This window comes from Achroia grisella, unplaced genomic scaffold (assembly GCF_030625045.1).
Source record: "Achroia grisella isolate CSIRO2021 unplaced genomic scaffold, CSIRO_AGI_Agris_v1 utg2831, whole genome shotgun sequence".
Taxonomy (NCBI): domain Eukaryota; kingdom Metazoa; phylum Arthropoda; class Insecta; order Lepidoptera; family Pyralidae; genus Achroia; species Achroia grisella.
Window position 1 is genome coordinate 57,565 of NW_026712773.1, and position 19,783 is coordinate 77,347.

At 31.0% G+C, this 19,783-nt stretch overlaps 1 protein-coding gene across 1 annotated transcript in view; it reads left to right on the forward strand.

Moving 5' to 3' along the window:
* The window catches only part of LOC131843189 (calmodulin-binding transcription activator 2-like), a 52,277-nt gene that overhangs the window by 12,027 nt on the left and 20,467 nt on the right, over positions 1 to 19,783 (forward strand). Inside the window, 3 exon segments of the mRNA XM_059191803.1 lie at positions 7,199 to 7,270; positions 16,640 to 16,784; positions 19,664 to 19,710. Of these exon segments, the coding sequence (XP_059047786.1) occupies positions 7,199 to 7,270; positions 16,640 to 16,784; positions 19,664 to 19,710 (264 nt within the window).

Genomic DNA, 19,783 nt, shown 5'->3' on the forward strand with positions numbered 1-19,783 from the left:
TAGAAACGGTATGTAGGTACTTAATAACAAAAATAAAGTTTATTGAAATTTCACATAGGAATCCTAACTGAGAATTTCGTACTGGGGAATTATTCTAGAGTTTAAAAACTTAGTACAAAAATAAAAAATTCGTTAACGAATTTCTGAAAAAAAATCTTCAAACCAAAAATTCTTAAGATAATTAAATAATAATATCATTACGTAGGTATGCATATAAAATAATCTACTATTTAAACCAAGCGTTATACAGACATGCGTTCTCATTTAAATATAATGTTCCTATTTTGCTATATTGTAAATTAGAATTATTTATAATCACTTTCCATTAAGTAAGTAAGTTCATATGTGCCCTATACTATGGAAAAATTATACTTTATATTTACACTATATAATAAAAAAGTTCAACAACCTTTGCTTTAAATAGCTATATCTATAGTCAAGTTTCATGCTCATTCGTCTTGGCTGAATTTGAATTTCGAATAAGGGATGAAATATAAAACAGTCTGTTATTATAGGTTAATTTGAATAAAGATTATTTTTATTATATTTCAAAGTACTGCCGCGTACCAATTTGCACAAAATTCGTAGCTACTCTAAATAGGACGTAAGCAATCACATAACTTTCTATTGATCAATCGGCGTTCCGTCTACGTCATTACCTCCGATACGTTGCACGGATTCGATTCCAGTCGTAAAAGTCTAATTCACTCACGGGCCACTATTCGTCCGGATATGAGACGGTGGTGCAAGTGATGAGCTGAGCGGAAATTGCTTCAACTGAGGGCAATTTGCCCAATTTATGGATGGATTGGTCAATCTTTTTCTAGAGTTTTACTAAAGTTATACTTTTATCGTAATGGCCATTTTCAACATCAAAAAAGAAGGCTCATTTCGACCAGATATATTACTTGATATTTTATATTTACGTGAACAGATTTTGATATCTTTGCATAGTTTGAATCAAAATCGCCACCGCTGTCTATTCGCTTATATCTTTTAAATAAAACAAACAAAGATTTTAATTCGCATTTTAGCAATAATTAGAGTGATTTAAGAGGACGGTTTATATGTGTAATAGATGCGTTTCATAGTATAGAACAAGTAGAGAAAATAAAAAATTTGTAACGCATCCGTACGAAGCCGGGAATAGTCGCTACTATTTTATATTTTAAAGTTGGTTGGTTCTTCTAATCTCGATCTTAAAAAATAAATATATTTGAGTTGTTTAATAGATAAAAATTTATTTATTTATTCATCCTAATAACGAATTGTTACGTAATTAAATAAGAAATTGTATATGATAAAAATAAAAATTACATGCTTTTCAGCTTTATCTATTATAGTTAATAATAAAATGATTAAAACATTTTCTACCTTCCGCCTGTGACTTGCATCGTTTATCAGAGCCACTTCAAATCCGAATATCTCCCAGAAAACCCACTACGAAACCGGTTATTGGGCGGAATGGTCTCGCAAAAATGCGCTTTGCCTGTAGTATACCTTCGCGATTTAGATTTCAGTATCCATTTCTTAGGCAGGGCTTGATAGGTTAATACTTGGTAGCTTCAAGACCATTGCAGTTTATATTTATTTCTACTTAGGTGCAATAGTCACGACTTTCAGACTATATAACAGGTAATAGGTTTTAGTATATACCTAATGGACGGAATTGAAATGAATATATTGCGATGGTCTGGTGAAGTCACGAGACTAGATAGGGTGCGAAACGAATCCACGGTAAATTTTTAGTAGTAACAGAAAAATCACCGAAATCCGACTCAGATGGCATGGCCATGTAATGCGAAGAGACGAGGAATATACGGTCCAAAAAGCTTTACAACTATCCGAACATAAAAGAAGTAAAGGACGTCCTCCAGTTACCTGGTGGACCAGTATGACAAATCTCATCAAAAGGGAAAAATTGCACGACCCGACAACTCAGAATAGATTGTCCTGGCGCCGCAAAGTTAGGAGAGCCAAACCGATATACAGTTCAAAAAGCTTTACAACTACCCGAATATAAAAGAAGTAGAGGACGTCCCCCAGTTACCTGGTGGACCAGTATGACAAATCTCATCAAAAGGGAAAAATTGTTAACCCGACAACTCAGGATAGATTGTCCTGGCGCCGCCATGTTAGGAGAGCCAAACCGAGTTAAAGTGGGATACTGCAAGGAAGAATAAGAAGAAGATATACCTAATTGACGGCCTCGGTTTAGCACACCGCTTTACTTCCGATGGTCGCGAGTTCGATTCCTCGCATGGCACAAACATTTGTATTCATAAGTACAATTGTTTCATCAACATCGAAGCCTCGAATCATATTTTGCAATGGTGATTTTTTTCTATAAATCATGAAACTATTGCAATTATTCAAATATGTAATACTATTAGTTATAGAAAACATTACCAACGAATTAAACATGCTGTTATTAAAAAAAAAAATGAGATAGCCACTAAATTTTGAACTCGTGTGAAACAAGCTTGAGTGACTGGAATAGTAGCTATTTATGTAAAACTTCACAAGGCTAAGTTGGCCATTTCATAACTTACAAGACAAGTTGCTATAACAAGCCGTAGTAATATAAACTTAAAAATATTCTTAACAAAGTTTACATTATTAACGAATACATCGGTAGTTATAACTTTTTGACATCTTTTAGTTGAATTGAATTTTTTCTCTAGAACTTAATTTATTATTGCAGTAATATTTCAGTAGCGAGTTTTAATAGATATTTTATCATCACCATCATAATCATCATAATCATCATGAATAGATGTTTTTACTACTTATTTATTCTGGTTTTGTATTATTTGATAGTTGGAACTAACACAGAATCTTGACCATAAAAAGGTCTACCACGTTTTTTTTTTAAGAAAACTTAATTTTCTCTGCTGTATTTGCATTTCTAATTTATCGAAAATGACTGCTCTGAAAAGTTATAAATATGAGTAATTTATATTTTTTACGGAGTCTCAATATCGATAATAATAATAATTTTTCAGGACATTTCACATAGCGCCATCTAATTCCTAGCTAAGCAGAGCTCGTGTTATGGGTACTAGACAACTGATACAAATGCATCGATACATTTATTTTTGTGCGACAATCCCGAATACGAACTTGTGACCATCTGAAGTAAGACAGTGCTAAACCGCTAGACCACTGAGAACGTCATAGTAATGAGTCTATTCTGCATGAGTCTTGTCGCATAACCATTAATACTTATTCTTCACAATCTTTAGAATTCTTGTTGGTGGCTTAAATACATATGTCTACGTGTCCCGGGACTGGGGGTGGGACGATCACTGGTAAACTTAGCAGCGGGTAGATGATAAGTAACTTTATAATGGGCAAATATATTCGTTTACCTTCACACATCTTCGTTTGTTGCTGCTATTTTTAGTATATATATATATATATTCGTAAATAATTATTTTTACTAATATTATAAATTTTGTCTGTCCCGCTTTCTTTCTTTCCCCGCTGTGTAGTATAGCCATAAATACTTACTTAGTGTTCACAATCTTTAGAATTCTTGTTGGTAGCTTAAATGCACATATGCCTACGTGTCCCGGACTGGGGCTGGAACGGATACCAATACTCGTATGGTATGTGAATCGCACCGTACGTGGGCCTTGAATAATACATTTTGCACAACTGTGGCCGTGTTGAGTAAACTTGGGTCTTAAAACACAAGCGACAGCGGGTGAAATATCAAACTACGATATGAGAATGGCCCCGGCCAATAGTTCGGTTGAAATATAATATTATGATAAAATACATCCTCGGCCGATGGCTCTTGTTAGATTCCACGTACTGTATAAACACTTTTATTCATGAGTATGATTGTTTGTACCGGCCTGGGTGTTTTCTATGTATATAATAATATTTTTGATATAATTATTATATAATAACAATAATTATATCAAAAATTTGTGGAAATTTAGAGACATGCTCTATAGTTAGAAAAATTTTAAATAGTCAAAATTCCAAACATTCCTACTGATTAAATTAAAATATGAGAACAAGTGACTTGGTAAAAAACTTGTCCGTGTCTTTACAAAACCAGCTATAGCTGAGAAATAATATATATACATAATAATAATCGCATCGTACGTAAATTTTTGCAGGAATAATAATAATCATAATCTCAGGACAATTCACACAGCGCCATCTAGACCCAAGTTAAGCTAGCCAAAGCTTGTGTTATGGGTACTAGACAACTGATACAACTACATACATACAGATATTCTTTTTTTCATAAATACATATAATATTATACATAGAAAACACCCAGACCGATACAGACAGTCATACTCATGAATACAAATGTTTGTGCTGTGCTAGGAATTGAACCCGCGACCATCGGACGTAATTCTATAATTCTATTCTATTCTATTCTATTCTATAACACAAGCTCTACTTGGGACAAGATGGCGTTGTATGAATTGTCCTGAAATGTTATTATTATCATCATTACATAGTATAAAACAAAGTCGCTATCGTTGTCTATCCCTATGTATGCTTAAATCTTTAAAACTACGCAACTGATTTTGAAGCTTTTTTTTTAACACATATAATGATTCAAGAGGAAGATTTTTATATAATTATAATACATGTACACCCGTGCTAAGTCGGGGCGAGTTCCTAGTTATATCATCATCGCAGCCCGGAAGACGTCCACTGCTGGACATAGGCCTCCTCCAAAGATCTCCACGACGATTGGTCCTGCGCTGCTCGCATCCAATGCCTTCCGGCGATCTTGACCAGATCGTCGGCCCACCTTGCTGGAGGCCTTCCCACGCTGCGTCTTCCGGTCGAGGACTTTACTGCCCCAACGGCCATTTGTCCTACGAACTATGTGCCCTGCCCATTGCCACTTCAGAATCGCAATTCTTCGGGCTATGTCGGTCACTCTGGTTATATATATGTAACAAAATATTTTATTTAGTCTGAGATGCAAGCCGGATGTTGTAATTTCATGATCCTGGTAATATAGTGGTTTATTACATTAATTTGCGATCGTTTCTGTTTAGCATAATGCTTTATTATTTTATAACTGCGGCTTCGGTTCACGCAGAATGTAAATATTCCTTAATGTATATGCTTGTTTAACTGCGTGTCTTTCTGTGTGTATCTTTTATATCTACTGAATAAAAAAACTTAATTATGTCTATTAGAAGTCTAGTATTCGTAGCACAGCCTCTACTAAGTTTCGGACTAGTGACAGCTGTGAGAGCTTCTAATCATGGCTTGAACAATATATATTTTAACTAGCTATTCCCGTGATTTCGTTCGCGTGGAATTTAACTTTATTTTTCTAAAATAAAAGTAGCCTAAAGACCTAAAAATTATTTCGTTCGTCTTAATTTATTAGATCAATTCTGATAGGTTCAAACTAATACATTTACATCCTGCATCACCCCTTATTTTATCCCCATGGGGGTTGAATTTATCAAAATCCTATTTAAGCGAACGTCATTATCATAGTAGCTCTAATCTTTAATTTCATTTCAATCACTCGAAAATCTAAGAAGATTTATACAATCTTTCATTCTCTATTTTATTCCCTTGGGGGTAGAATTAATCAAAATCCTTACTTAGCGGATGCCTACGTCATAACATCTACCTGCATACCAAATTTCAGCCCGATCCGTCCAGTGGTTTGGGCTGTGCGTTGATAAATCACTACGTCAGTCAGTCACCTTTGAGTTATATCTATTTCGATTAGATAACTATATTAATAACACAATAATAATTTTAATTTATGTTAACAATTATTTCCATAAATAAGAATATTAAAATTAAAATCAAACTTTCTTTTGTTGTTCATTTAAGTTTATCGCTATGCTTATGAAATGCACCACAGTCGCTAGAAAAGGTTTTACCGGTAACGAAGTTAGTACAGGTGCCAATTTTGAACTAGCCTTGTTTTAATACATCTCTATTTTAGAGTGTAGTCAGGATAGTGGATAGTTTGAATAGCTTTGTGCAGCTTTGATATTTTGTATTCACTTTTGTATTTTATTTGTTTGTAACAGATAAACTCAAAAAACAATTGATCAATTAAGAAAAAACTTTTTCTATAGATAAATTACTACAGTTATACTATACTATACTACAGTTATATTATCAGCGAGTAATTTCATAATAATTGTTTATTAAGTAAAGGCGTTTATTTTTAAATAAAATTCAGTTCATTCTACTATTTGATAATATTTCTGTAGATGAAGAATTTTAAATATGTTAAGTAATTATTTATTCTTGTATAGGTATATATATTGTTATTAAAAAAAACTTTCCTCTTTTTACATATATGAGTTAAGTATTCTATATTTACATCAATTATGATATAGAATATTAATCTCAATAATATATATATATATATTTGTTTTTTACTCTTTTATAATTACTATAGATTTGCTTTCAATAGTCAAAGTACTAGTCAAAATCGTTAATTCATTAAAAATTATATCATTTATACTATGAACTCAATTTTCCGCACTAAATTAATGGTTTCAGAATAAATCAATGATTAGCAGTTTAAAATATATCGAGGAAAGTTATTATATATTTTAACACTCTGTAATGTTTGATTTTTTGTATAATAAGCATTTTTTTATTTAATATACACTAACTGAACGGCCTGCTTCGCACGAGTGTACATGTATTATATATATAAATTTTCCTCTTGAAAGACTGTATCTATTGCTGAAAACTGCATTAAAATCCGTTGCGTAGTTTAAAAGATCTAAGCGAACAAACAGCGAAAGCGACATCATTTTATACTAGATAAAGATATGAAAACACATATTTCTCATATTTGTTTTTTTTTAACATACAATAACAATAGTAATCTCATGACAATACACAACACTATCTAGTTCTAAGTTAAGCTAGCTAAAGCTTGTGTTATTGGTACTAGATAACTGATACAAATACATAGATTTCTTTTCGTAAATACATACATTTTATATATAGAAAACACACAGACCGATACAAACAATCATACTCATGATTACTAAAGTTTTGCACCGTGCGAGGAATCAAACCCGTGACCCTCGGAAGTAAAGCGGTGTACTAAACCGCTAAACCACAGTCCGTCAAATACTCTTCTCCTATTCTATAACATATCAGAAGACAGATTAATAATTTGTATGATATTAAATTTGAACTTGTGTTCGTTTGTCCACAGTGCATCTACGGTTGCTACGTGCACTCCGCCATTCTTCCTACATTCCACAGGCGTTGCTATTGGCTTCTACAGGTAAATGTTTATCTATCTAATATATGTACTAGCTATTCTCGCGACTTCGTCCGCGTGGAGTTTAACTTTATTTTTCTAAAATAAAAGTCCTTATTACATCAGCTACCTGACAAAACAAGTCCCGTCAAAATCGGTCCAGCCATTTCAGAGAGTAACCGAAACAAACTGATAGACAGACAAACAGACAAAAATTGTAAAAAATGTTATTTTGGTGTATGTACCGTATTTATATTCATATGCATGTAGTAATAACTGTTTTTTATTTAAATATATTACAAACAGACACTTCAATTTTATTTATATGTATCTATATTTATTTACCTTCATGTCTGGTTATATATGTGGGTAGAGAAACGTCTGCCAATAGAGATAGTTACTTATCTTTGCTTGATTATCTTCTCTTATAGAATATCTTTATATATAAAAATTACGTGTCACGTTGTTTGGCTGCGATGGACTCCTAAACTACTGAACCGATTGCAAATTTGATTTTGATCCAACTGGAAATATAGGATAGCTTACATATTAATTTATAGTCACAATTTTATTTTATTCGAGAACCTTAGACATATATATATTTTATTGAGTTGTTGTGCACGACGCACCTCTTTATATATTATATGTTGTTACCTATTATTTAATACTAGCTGCACCCGCGACTACGTCCGCGTAAAATGACGATACTTCCATATAACCTTTCATCTCTCCTTTCAGCCCCTTGCAACCCATTTTTCCCATTAAAAAGTATATCCTGTACGCCTATGTCCTTTGTCAGGGCCTAGACTATCTGTGTACCAAATTTCATTTAAATCGGTTCAGTGGTTTCGGCATGAAAGCGAGACAGACAGACAGACAGACAGCGTTATTTTCGCATTTCGACACCAGCAATTTATACTAAGCTAACTCGAATTTTCAGTAAATTGTTTTTTTATGCTAAACTGCGTAAAATGGTGTTTATATATATGTATATATTGTGTTTTTTATATATAATAAAAAAATTATTAAGAAATATATAAAAATAAAGAAGTTACTGAAAATTCGAGTTAGCTTAGTATAAATTGCTGGTGTTGATTTATAATATTAGTATGTAATATTATATTATCTGTGATATTGGTAAGGATAGAAGAATATATATGGTAATTCTTGTTCTGTTACTGTTTTACTTTTGTACATAACATTACATAATTTCTTCTTAAAACCCGTCTTTCCATAATTATATTTACCAGCCCAATATATATACAGTATTTCGTTCACACTTATGATCATTGATACAATAATAATGACATAAACATTCACTTTATTTATAAATAAGATATAATTATTATAAAATTATAAAATAAATTATAAAATAAATAATAATTATTATAAAATTAATGAATGTGTGATAATAGTGTTTTTGTAGAAAAAACTTAAAATACATAGCGCTGACAATATTATCTGATTGCACTAATAATGAGTGCGTAACGATTTCTATGTTGATTATTGCATGCCTCTTACTTGTTACTGTGTATTGCATTTAATTTTTAAAGCTAGAACGGTAAACCCTATTTGTTTTTGTTTGCAGATTTTTTTTTTGTCATTGTTTTGTTTTTTTGAATGTATATGTCTTATTTGTGAAATAATAATAATAATTTTTTTTGGGGGTTTTGAGTTTTTGAGTTATTGTCATATTGTATTTTCAGAGTTCGCTACCTAGGTCCGTTAGGGACAAGAATTAAACTAAATAATAATTAATCTAAATAATTAAAAAATCCTATATCATTATTTGTGAGGACAAAATCGCGGGCGTAGCTAGTATTTGTATAAATTAAAAAAAAAGTATATTCAATTAATGATGCATGCAAAAGAAATCCACCTTCCAAAGCCGCAAAACTTTTAAACGGATCCCAGCCACCTCGTCGCCCCAATGAGATACGCCTCTTTGATATTTTACTCGTGGAATTGATAAAACTCCAGCGCCCAGATCCAATATTTGTGATATATCCCCGTTGAATAGCTGTAATATTAATGGAATATCCCGGAGTTTCCCGATTTATACCGTATAAAAGCCTTTTGGGAGTGTTGCGCGCCAAAGTTTTTATTGAGGTTACCAAACTGATTCCAACTGTTTGAATCTCAAATATTTATTTTAAATGTGATTTTTCTATTGGACTAATGAAATCGGATTTGAGATTTGTATGTATACTAGCTACTCGCCCCGGCTTCGCACGGGTGTACTTTTTTTATATACATGAACCTTCCTCTTGAATCACTCTATCTTCTAATTGTTGTAAGTGTGTATGTATGTATGTATATATGTATATGAGTGTGTGTGTGCATATGTGTAAAGTGTACAATTGTCAAATGTGTATATGTAATAATGGTTGACAATAAATGTTTTTCTTTCTTTCTTCTTTCTTTCTTTCTATCTATTAATAATAACGCTTCAAAATCCGTTGCGTAGGTGTAAAGATTTAAGCATATATAGGGACGGACAGATAGCGACAGCGACTTTGTTTTATACTATCTAATGATTACTAACTTACAGTCAGTACAAGCTCTTAACATTTGGTGAGATTTATGATAATTAAACGATAACAATAAATAAAACATATATATGGCGTTATCATTTATATATAAAATCTTATTAATATTATAAACGCGAAAGTTTGTGAGTATGGATGGATGTTTATTACTCTTTCACGAAAAAACTCCTGAACGGATTTTGATGAATCTTTACAGTAATATAGCTTTATACATCAGAATAACATATAGGCTGTAAATTTCACTCGCGTAAAACCGCGGGCACAGTTAGTTCATATATATTTATGTAATTATTGTTTATAAAATAGCAATGTAATATCTATTACCTAACGTAAACAATGTATGGATAAAGTATTACAGAACCTTACTAATTTAATATCTGTTGGTTGTAAATAAAACAATGTATTCTGGACCCTAATGACCAGTAATTAGAGTCTAGAATAGATTGTTTATAGAAGCGATGATGGTCACGCGTCCGTTATAAAATGCCATTTGTGAAATGCCATCAAATCCGCAACGGAAATGCCGTCGGCTAATTGAATTTGTAATGGCCCATTGCACCTCCATACCGCACAGCGAGCAAAAGAGTGTAAGTTTTAATTTTCAATTTTTATTTTTCAATCGAAAGGACGGTTGCCAACAGATTACAGGGTGAAGGAATTATAGATTTTCTTTACTTTCTTGAATTTTTGTACGTTTCCTCAATCGATTACAATTTTCAAAGTCGTACGTTATGTAGAGAGAATTCTAATGGATTTGTTAGAAAAAGACTATTATAGTATAATATAATTCACTCGCGTTAAATGTATACTCTATGTGATCTGTATACTTAAGAGCCTGATTATTTTTTAATTTATTGAAAAAGACTATTAATTAATAAATTTATTCAGTAGTGTATAAACACTACTGAATAAATTTTAATTAAAGTTTAATTAAAATATATAGTGTTTATATATTCTATACATAAGTATATGAAATATATTAAAGGTTACGTTTATTATTCCAGTCTCTTTCTTCTCTTCTCTCTAAGATATTTCAGTCCGATGAATGAATATTTGTTAATGATGTTGAACTGGATTTTGTATTAAGTTAAAGTTTCTGTACTTAAAGATTTCTGATTCCAGCGCCACAAGCTTTGAACTTAGTACGGGATTGCTGCTAAAACATTTTGTCTATAATCATTGATGCAAAGTGTAGAAATAACTAAATAATTGCGTAAGGTTTTACAACAAACTGCCAGAGTCTGTACTCAGTTTGCCAGAAAAAAGATTCTGAAATGTCTTATAAAACATTTCCTTTGTAAGAAAGCTTATTATAAAATTGAAGAATTTATAACAATGTTTTTGTAGAAAATATGTAACTTAAAATTTATAGCACTGACTACATTATTTGATTGAACAAATTATTTGATTGTCGCATGATAAAACAACATTTATTTAAAAGAGCAACACACAAGTTTCATGCTCATTCATCTTATGGTGAGTCTGCGTTCCGAATGAGTGGTAGAATAAAAAAAGTGTGACTATTCAAAAGTACTTATTAAGTTTATTTGAATAAAAAATATTTTTATTTCTATATTTTTTTGTGAATAAACACACTTACACTCATTCGATTCTGGCCGCCAGCAATTGCAGCGTAACAGGTGTCGATGGGCCGCCTTGGCTTGTGTGAACTCCGATAGATATTAGTGGTTTGTTGACTCTACATCGATTTTGTTGGCAACTCGCTACAGATAATAAAATTGATGCCACGCCAAAGGGAATTGAAACAAGTCAAATCTTAAGTTACCTACTAGTAAGACCGGAGGAAGTAACTTTCTGTTACAAAATGAACATGTATCAAAACTTTTTGAAATTTTAATGTATGAATTGGTAGAGGTTTTATAATATGAAAAAATAATATGTATTTCTTTATATTTATTGGTTTAGGTGTATTGTAGTATGAATATATTGTAGGATATAATATTATCTATATAATATAAAAGTCTGATAGTCTCGCTAAAACTCGAGAATGGCTGGATCGATTTGAAATATATATAGAATCAAATGTAAGATAAGAAATTACAAATAAATTTACTATTTATTTGTAATTTCTTATCTTACATCTTACATTATTTACATGACAAAATAAATTATTTCGTAAATAAAGTTATAAAGGGAAATTCATATTTTATATATATTATATTTCATAATCCTATAGATTGAAATAATAAATATACGTGTGTAAACGTTTATCGTATATCAAGACGGACAGTATTCTATGCGGCTTGAATTAACTTTATAAGTTTAATTACAAAATTAATATCTGAACTCACTATAAATATGTGACAACAAATAAATAAAACGTTTATATATCTATCCATCTGTTTGTATGCCTATCAATCTAAATACATAATTATGTTATTTTTTAGTTTCTGAAAGTGCTTCACCATTTTTTCCAGTAGTACTGTTTGGTAATTATTAATTATTGAGTTTTAATATATTATTCAATTCTGACGTAGTGGAGATCTTTAGGGGAGGCCTATGTCCTGCAGTAGACGTCTTCCGGGCTGCAATGATGATGATGATTCAATTCTGCCATAGTACCAAGTTCATCTGGTATTTTATAATACATGTTTCCATATAAAACATTATCAACTACTTATATACCACAACCACTGTTGCCAGTTCGAGTGTTTTTCTAAACTTCAACTTACAAATTCTGAGCGTGACAATAAAACGGCAGGGCTGCCAATTAAACCTTTTTTTATTGCGCATGTAAATTTTATGACCACTTTTTACGGATTCGGACGTTTCAATTTAAATAACTCTCCTTAAACCTTGATTTATTGTTGCTGCTAAATTATTTGATAGATACCTACTTGTTTATGATCTTGTAATGTGAACACGAGTTTTATATTTATTAAAGATAGGTTTGAATTTGATACATATTGATTATATGTAAAATGTTGGGACACTTGATACGGTACGATGATTTTATGATAATTATTATTGAGGAAAAATAGAAGGAAAGAGGAGTAGGGGAGGCCAAGGCACAGATACAGCAAGCAAAGTGAAGACAAAATGGGAGTCGTGTAGTATTAACATTTAAAGAGCATGATGGAAGGTCGCGGACAGTGGCAACAGCGCCACCGACAAGAGCGTGGCTCTTAAATTATGAAATAATGAAGAAAGTACATTTAATAATATTAAATGACTCGCCATATTAATCAACTTGCTCATATTTTTACTGAGCGGAGGGCGAAGCAATGAGCGATCAAATTTGCATTCTTTATAACGATATTCTTCAGAAACGGCTTGACCAATCGAGACAAAAATTTCATCATAGGTAGTCGACCTATTATGAAATTTTTGTCTATATCCGTAGATCTTTTCGGGGCACATAGGCCAACGGTAATTAGAATTAAATAAATACGTTAATTGAACTTTCTTTGTCTTTAAAAAAACTTATAACGGACCGTCAGAAAGTAATTATCGAAATATCGGGGGCTTTGTAAATATTTCTGATAGATAGTGTGTGTAGACAACCACAACGTGAAAAATGTATCATATAATGTTTTTGTTGTTTTATGTAAATGGTAAATCTAGCCAAAGGCATACTACAATACAAAACAGCATGAAAAGAAGTTTGAAAAAGTTATTTAATGCAATATAATAAGTTTTTGTTGTTTTACAGTGAGTTTCTGTTAAAACAATTAAAAGATGTTAAAAATCCCAACAAGCCGGAAATAAAATAGAAAACAAAAGTTTAAGACAAGAAATTAATGTAAATACACCTACGTATATTTACATCGATCGAAAGGTGCCGGCGTTTTGTTCTACTACCAACATTATAATGTTTGGCAAAAAAAAAATACCTCTGGTAGGTTTAGACTTGAGACAATAAGGCGTATCAATTGGAAGCACCTTTTACTTACTTATTTATAAACACCTTTTATATCTTCATCAAATTGTAGATTGTCACGTCGATAATCTGATGACGTGATTAAGAGGCTTTCTACATATATTTACATCCATTATTAATTTACAAATATAGTAGTTTTTTTTTCAATCAGGTAACAATTCACAATAATATTGAATTAATTGTCATTGCGTTAATATAAAATATAGCATTACGAGCTGATTTCCGTTGACACCTTCTCCTTTTTTTAGATAGACGTAGCTTGTATCTCTCCTCATATACCTCATCCATGATAACATTCTATTTTCATTCCAAATGTAATTAAGATCCGCTTATTAAAAGATCACAAACAACCAGACAGACACACTTTTATAATATTATTTATTCATCAAAGTTTTAATGCATAAATGAAAAATGAGCATATGGCGGACTTAACACATTAAGGCATTCTCCCAGTTAACCTGAGACAAACTGAGATTAGGCGGTAAATTTAAGTATATAATATGAAATATTGGTTATTATAATATTAGTATTGATTAAATTTAAAACTATTAAATTTATTTAATAAATTGAATCGACAATTTCTCATTTCTATGATTAAAAATTTAAAATCTAAATATCTAATAAATCTAATATACAATTGAAAGTTTTTGTCCTTCTCTAGTATATCATTAAAAATACTGTAATAAAGTGAATTTGTTACTAGTTACTTTTTATGAGTAAGAATGAACATCTATTAAAAAATAATCTTTAATGAAAAATAAAGTTACAAAATACTATAATAGTTAAAGTGAACTTATTAGTAGTTACTTTTTATGAACAAGAACGAACGTCTATCAAATTTGTTCTGTCTCTGCATAAAAAATAGTCCTTCATGCTATAACTCAGACAAAGATAGCAATATTTTTTATACCTCTCTTTGATTGTACAATGGCGTCATACATTATTAATAAAAGCTATTACTTATTATATACTATTCGTGGCTTGTTTTTGTCACACAAGCGGCAAATAAATAGTAACCGAGTAAAAGATATACGAGTCAACATTAAATATTATTGTGTACACACAGAACAGCCCTCTACAGCCTGTTAGCAACGTATTCACATGTTAACAAGGAGTTAATGAAAAACCACAATAACTACTATAAAGCACACATGTCGAGTGGCAACCCTGGCCAGCGGCCATTACATAAATAATGGCGCCATGTTTATTGCCGCCATTTTGAAGACAAATGGATAGTTATTACGGTGCACTCCGTTTTACATTCGTTCCTCCCGTTGAAAATTAAAATATTGTGTATTACTTATTTTATACGTTGTTTAACTGCGTCGAGTCGATTTAGTGGCCGTTTGTTGTTGTAGGGTCATCGCGCAATTTTTTTTATTGTAGTCCATTTATTCAAGAGTTACTCAAATTTTATGTATACGACGTCTGCCCACGATATCCGGTGATAATGACTGCCCGGAATTAAAAATAGTCTACGTCCTTCTATATCCTGAATACTACATAGGTTATTTTTTATTTTTTATTTATTTAGAGCAACTTTATCGCCCATGTCCTATGTGCCAGATTTTATTTTATTTATTAATATATTTCGGATATCCATCCATATTATGTTATTAAATAACTTATAAACTACGTTAGTAAAACACAGTATATATCCTTATCTCTCAATTTATATATCTATGTATATAATTTGAGAGATCCAGATGCACTGGGTCCGCAGCAGCGCAATGATATTCAGTGCCTCTGAAGTGGACAATCTAACATCAATAATTTGCTATAGCGATTAGGATGCTGTTTGCACTAGTGATAAATAGAATACCATTAAGTCGGAACTTTAAGGAATGAATAAATAAAACTACTTTGGTATTTATACTATTAGTTAGTATTCGAATTGAACAAGTTCTTTAGGTTAGTAGGCGTGCCGCTGTCTATCATTTTAGTTTCCTATTATAATCCAAGTAAAAAAAGTAATATCGAAATAAAATATTTTTAACTAGTTTATTATTTTAATATGTATCTTATAATATTTTAGAAATATTACTTAACTACAACTCTCTCCTCTTTTAATAATGTTGATTAAAATTAAAATATTCTATTTATTTTCTACACCAGAAATAATATAAATTTTTGTGTTGTCAACCCTATAGTAACTAAATAGTTTCAAGCCCTTCTTGGCTGTTCTGTCTCTGTCTGTTCTCTTTTGTTTCAGTTTTATGAGCTCTAGTCTGGCTCGTTATTCCACTTTCCTACTGTACACAGTGGCCTTTCACTAAATTTTCACACGTCACTAAATACGTATTTTACGAGTTTTTGTACTTCATTTCAGTATAATATTTGTATAACAAAGACTTGTTCATTTATAATCGAGTTATAATTTTTTTTTTGTGATAATACACAATTTTTTTAATAATTAAATCATTAGAGCTTTATAATTGATTTTTATTATATGAATGATATGGCAAAACAAACCAATGACCAACATACGACAACAGTATATGTGTATATAATAATAATAATAATATCTCAAGAAAGATTGTTCCTTTTTAAAAAGGTCGGCAACGCACTTGCAATTCCCCTTATATTGCGGCTGCTTATGGGCGGCGGTAGTCATTTACCATTAGCTGAGCCGTAAGTTTGTTTGTCCCCTATACTATTTAAATCGGATCAGTAGTACCGAAGATTACCCTCCACACCCAAACTACCTCCTTATAATATTAACTAGCTCCGCGCTCCGGCTTCTTCCGGGTGTACATGTATTATACATATAAACCTTCCTCTTGAATCACTCTATCTACTAAAAAACCGCTTCAAAATCCGTTGCGTAGTTGTAAAGATTTAAGCATACATAGGGACAGACAGCGACAGCGACTTTGTTTTATACTATATAATAGATGCACATGCTTTTTCTTGGTTAATGAGGAATCTATAATAACGTTTCAGAATCCTGACATCGTGCTAGTCCACTACCTCAATGTGCCATACCCTGACGATAACAAGCTGGCGGCAGTGGCACCCAGCCTCGCGCTCTGGGCAGACAAGAAAGAATGGACGAAAGACGAACTAGTCAGCCAGTTGAAACCTATGTGTAAGTATACGATATAAATTTAATATACATAGCTATCAAGAACTTTACACCTCTTCCTACACCGTGCGTTTTTCTAGAAACTTTTTGCCACACACAACTGCATTGTGGAATCGCTTTCCAGCAATGATAGCATTTCCGAACTGATACTATATGAAAATCTGCAATAAAAAAACCTATTACGATATATATAAAAAAAGCCGGCCTCTGTAAAAAGCCGGCAACACTTCTGCAAATTCCCTATTGATGTAGGTGCGCATGAGCGGCTGTAACCACTTTTCATCAGGTGAGGCGCAAACTCTTTTGCCCCTATGCTGTAAAAAAATCCTATATAATTTTAAGAGTTCCTCTATCTTCTGTTCATATTTATACGTATGTTTTTATAACAAGAGATTATTGTAAGACATTTTAATGAAGTTAATATGATTTTGTCTTTCGTGACACTTATTTTTCCTTTGCATTTACTATATATTAATAAAAAAATAATTTATTTTCTGTTCTATGTATTTATTCTAGATTTAAAATAAACTTGTTAATCTTAAGTAGAAGTTACTATGTATTATATTTTTAATTAATAAAAACTTCTCTTAAGGCATAATACGAGAAATGCCTGTTAAGAATTAATTTAATGACAAAAGTGCTTGGCATTAGTTGTTCATGTGGCGAATATTAGCGACTGGATTAAAATTTAATATTAGATATATACACTAACTAAATGTTGTTAATATTAATATCGTAAATTTAAAATATAAAAATATACAATATGTTTTAAATACACATTATAATTTTGAATTCACTCATAAGTATTTACATCGTAATATAGAAGAGTACTCTAACTTCTGAAACCTGTGTTTCAGTATTTTCTACACGTTTCAGACGTTGGGACTTCATAAATTATTTGTAAAAAATATGTGAACTAATTATAGAATATTATTTAATAAAAAAAAGATAGTAATTTATGTAACATTGTGAAAGCTTTCACTATAACTACCCCACAATGTTTATGTATACTTAAAGGTTAGCTGGTGGAGATTGCCAAACGACATTAAGTTTGCCTCATGTACAAGTTTTATTATGATAGATATATTTTGAGTGGATTACATATATAGTAGTAAATATAATTTACTTCGTTCCGATCGCAGTTGCACGTTACATACAAACTGTTACTTAGCAACAATACTTATTTTAAATGTGATGGATTATACTTTTTCTACTTCAATCAATGTGCCTAATACGGTCCCTTAATCCATTACATTTAAGACATTCTCCATCTCTACATTTAAATAACATACATAATATAAAACAATATACAGAAGAGTAAACAATAGAACTACTAGCAAAAAACATATCCAAAATTAAATCTGTTAAAATACTAATAATTTCTGTTGGACCTACAATACTTATTTTAAATGTGATGGATTATACTTTTTCTACATCAATCAATGTGCCTAATACGGTCCCTTAATCCATTACATTTAAGACATTCTACATCTCTACATTTAAATAACATACATAATATAAAACAATATACAGAAGAGTAAACAATAGTACTACTAGCAAAAAACATATCCAAAATTAAATCTGTTAAAATACTAATAATTTCTGTTGGACCTAGTATAATTTACTTCGTTCCGATTGCAGTTGCACGTTACATACAAACTGTTACTTAGCAACAATACTTATTTTAAATGTGATGGATTATACTTTTTCTACTTCAATCAATGTGCCTAATATATTATGCATCTTTACTTAATACAAAATGAAGTCGCTTGCGCTGTCTATTTCCTTAAATCTTTTAAATTACGAAACGGATTTTAATACAGTTCTTAGCAAAAGATAGAGTGATTCAAGAGGATGGTTTATATGTATAACACATGTACTATGTAATGCCGGAGCGGGTAACTAGTTATGGAATAAATGAATATGTCCGGCTAAAAATATTAACGGAAATCTTGATACTGATCTTGATAATAATGGGCGTTACTGATAACAGAAATGTAAATAAAGGTTTACATAATATTAAATATTCATCAATGTTAATAGTAAAATTAATAGGCAATACGGAAACTCGAGACCCATCCTGAATATTTATGAAATGGACAATGAAATTAAATTTCATTATTCATTAATCTATCCCACATAAATATTGATAATTATTTAACGAAAATTTATTCGGTGTTCATTATTAAATTCCATTATTGGCATCCGACGCCGATGGAGTTTCGAAATATTAAAGTCGAAAGTTACCTTTTTTATTTTTACGCAGTAATTGGGTTCTCGTTCTTAAATAATTATTTACTCAATATCAACTTGTTAACTTTGCAAATTCTTTAACAATATTTTGAAGTTATACTTATCTAATTACGTGAAATATAATGAAATACTCAGTGTTTCCCTCTCTGACATACGATGTACTCGACTCCCGCGCGGTAAATCCATAGAATGCTAAGAAGCTTGTCTCTTTTTAACCGACTTCAAAAGATGAGGAGATTTTCAGTTCGCCAGTATTTCTTTTTATATATTATAAATGCGAAAATGTCTCTACTTGTCCGTTTGTTATATTTTCATGACTAAACAACTTATTATTTTAACAAAAATTGACGTAAAGGAAACGTGACGGAAAGATACATTGTATAACTAGGATGTAGGCTATATTTTATATCACAAAGTAGATGCAGTTGCTGATATTAATATTTATATTAAGAAAGTACTCAGTCCATATACTTTGTCATCCTTTTGTCATATAAATTTTAGAAAACATGATTATCACAAATTTAGATCTATTCTAGATATTTCCCCAGACTACGGATTATTTTTTTTAATAAACCTTTTTTGTTTGAAGTTGTCTTATTTGGAATATATATTTTATTTTCATGTTTCAGTCTTCAGCGAAGATGAGCACGATATCAACAATGAATTGGAAATATCGGTGAGTCTCCTCATAATTTAACTAAAGTAGCTAAGTATTTTAGAGAATTAGATGATTTCTACAATAAATAAAT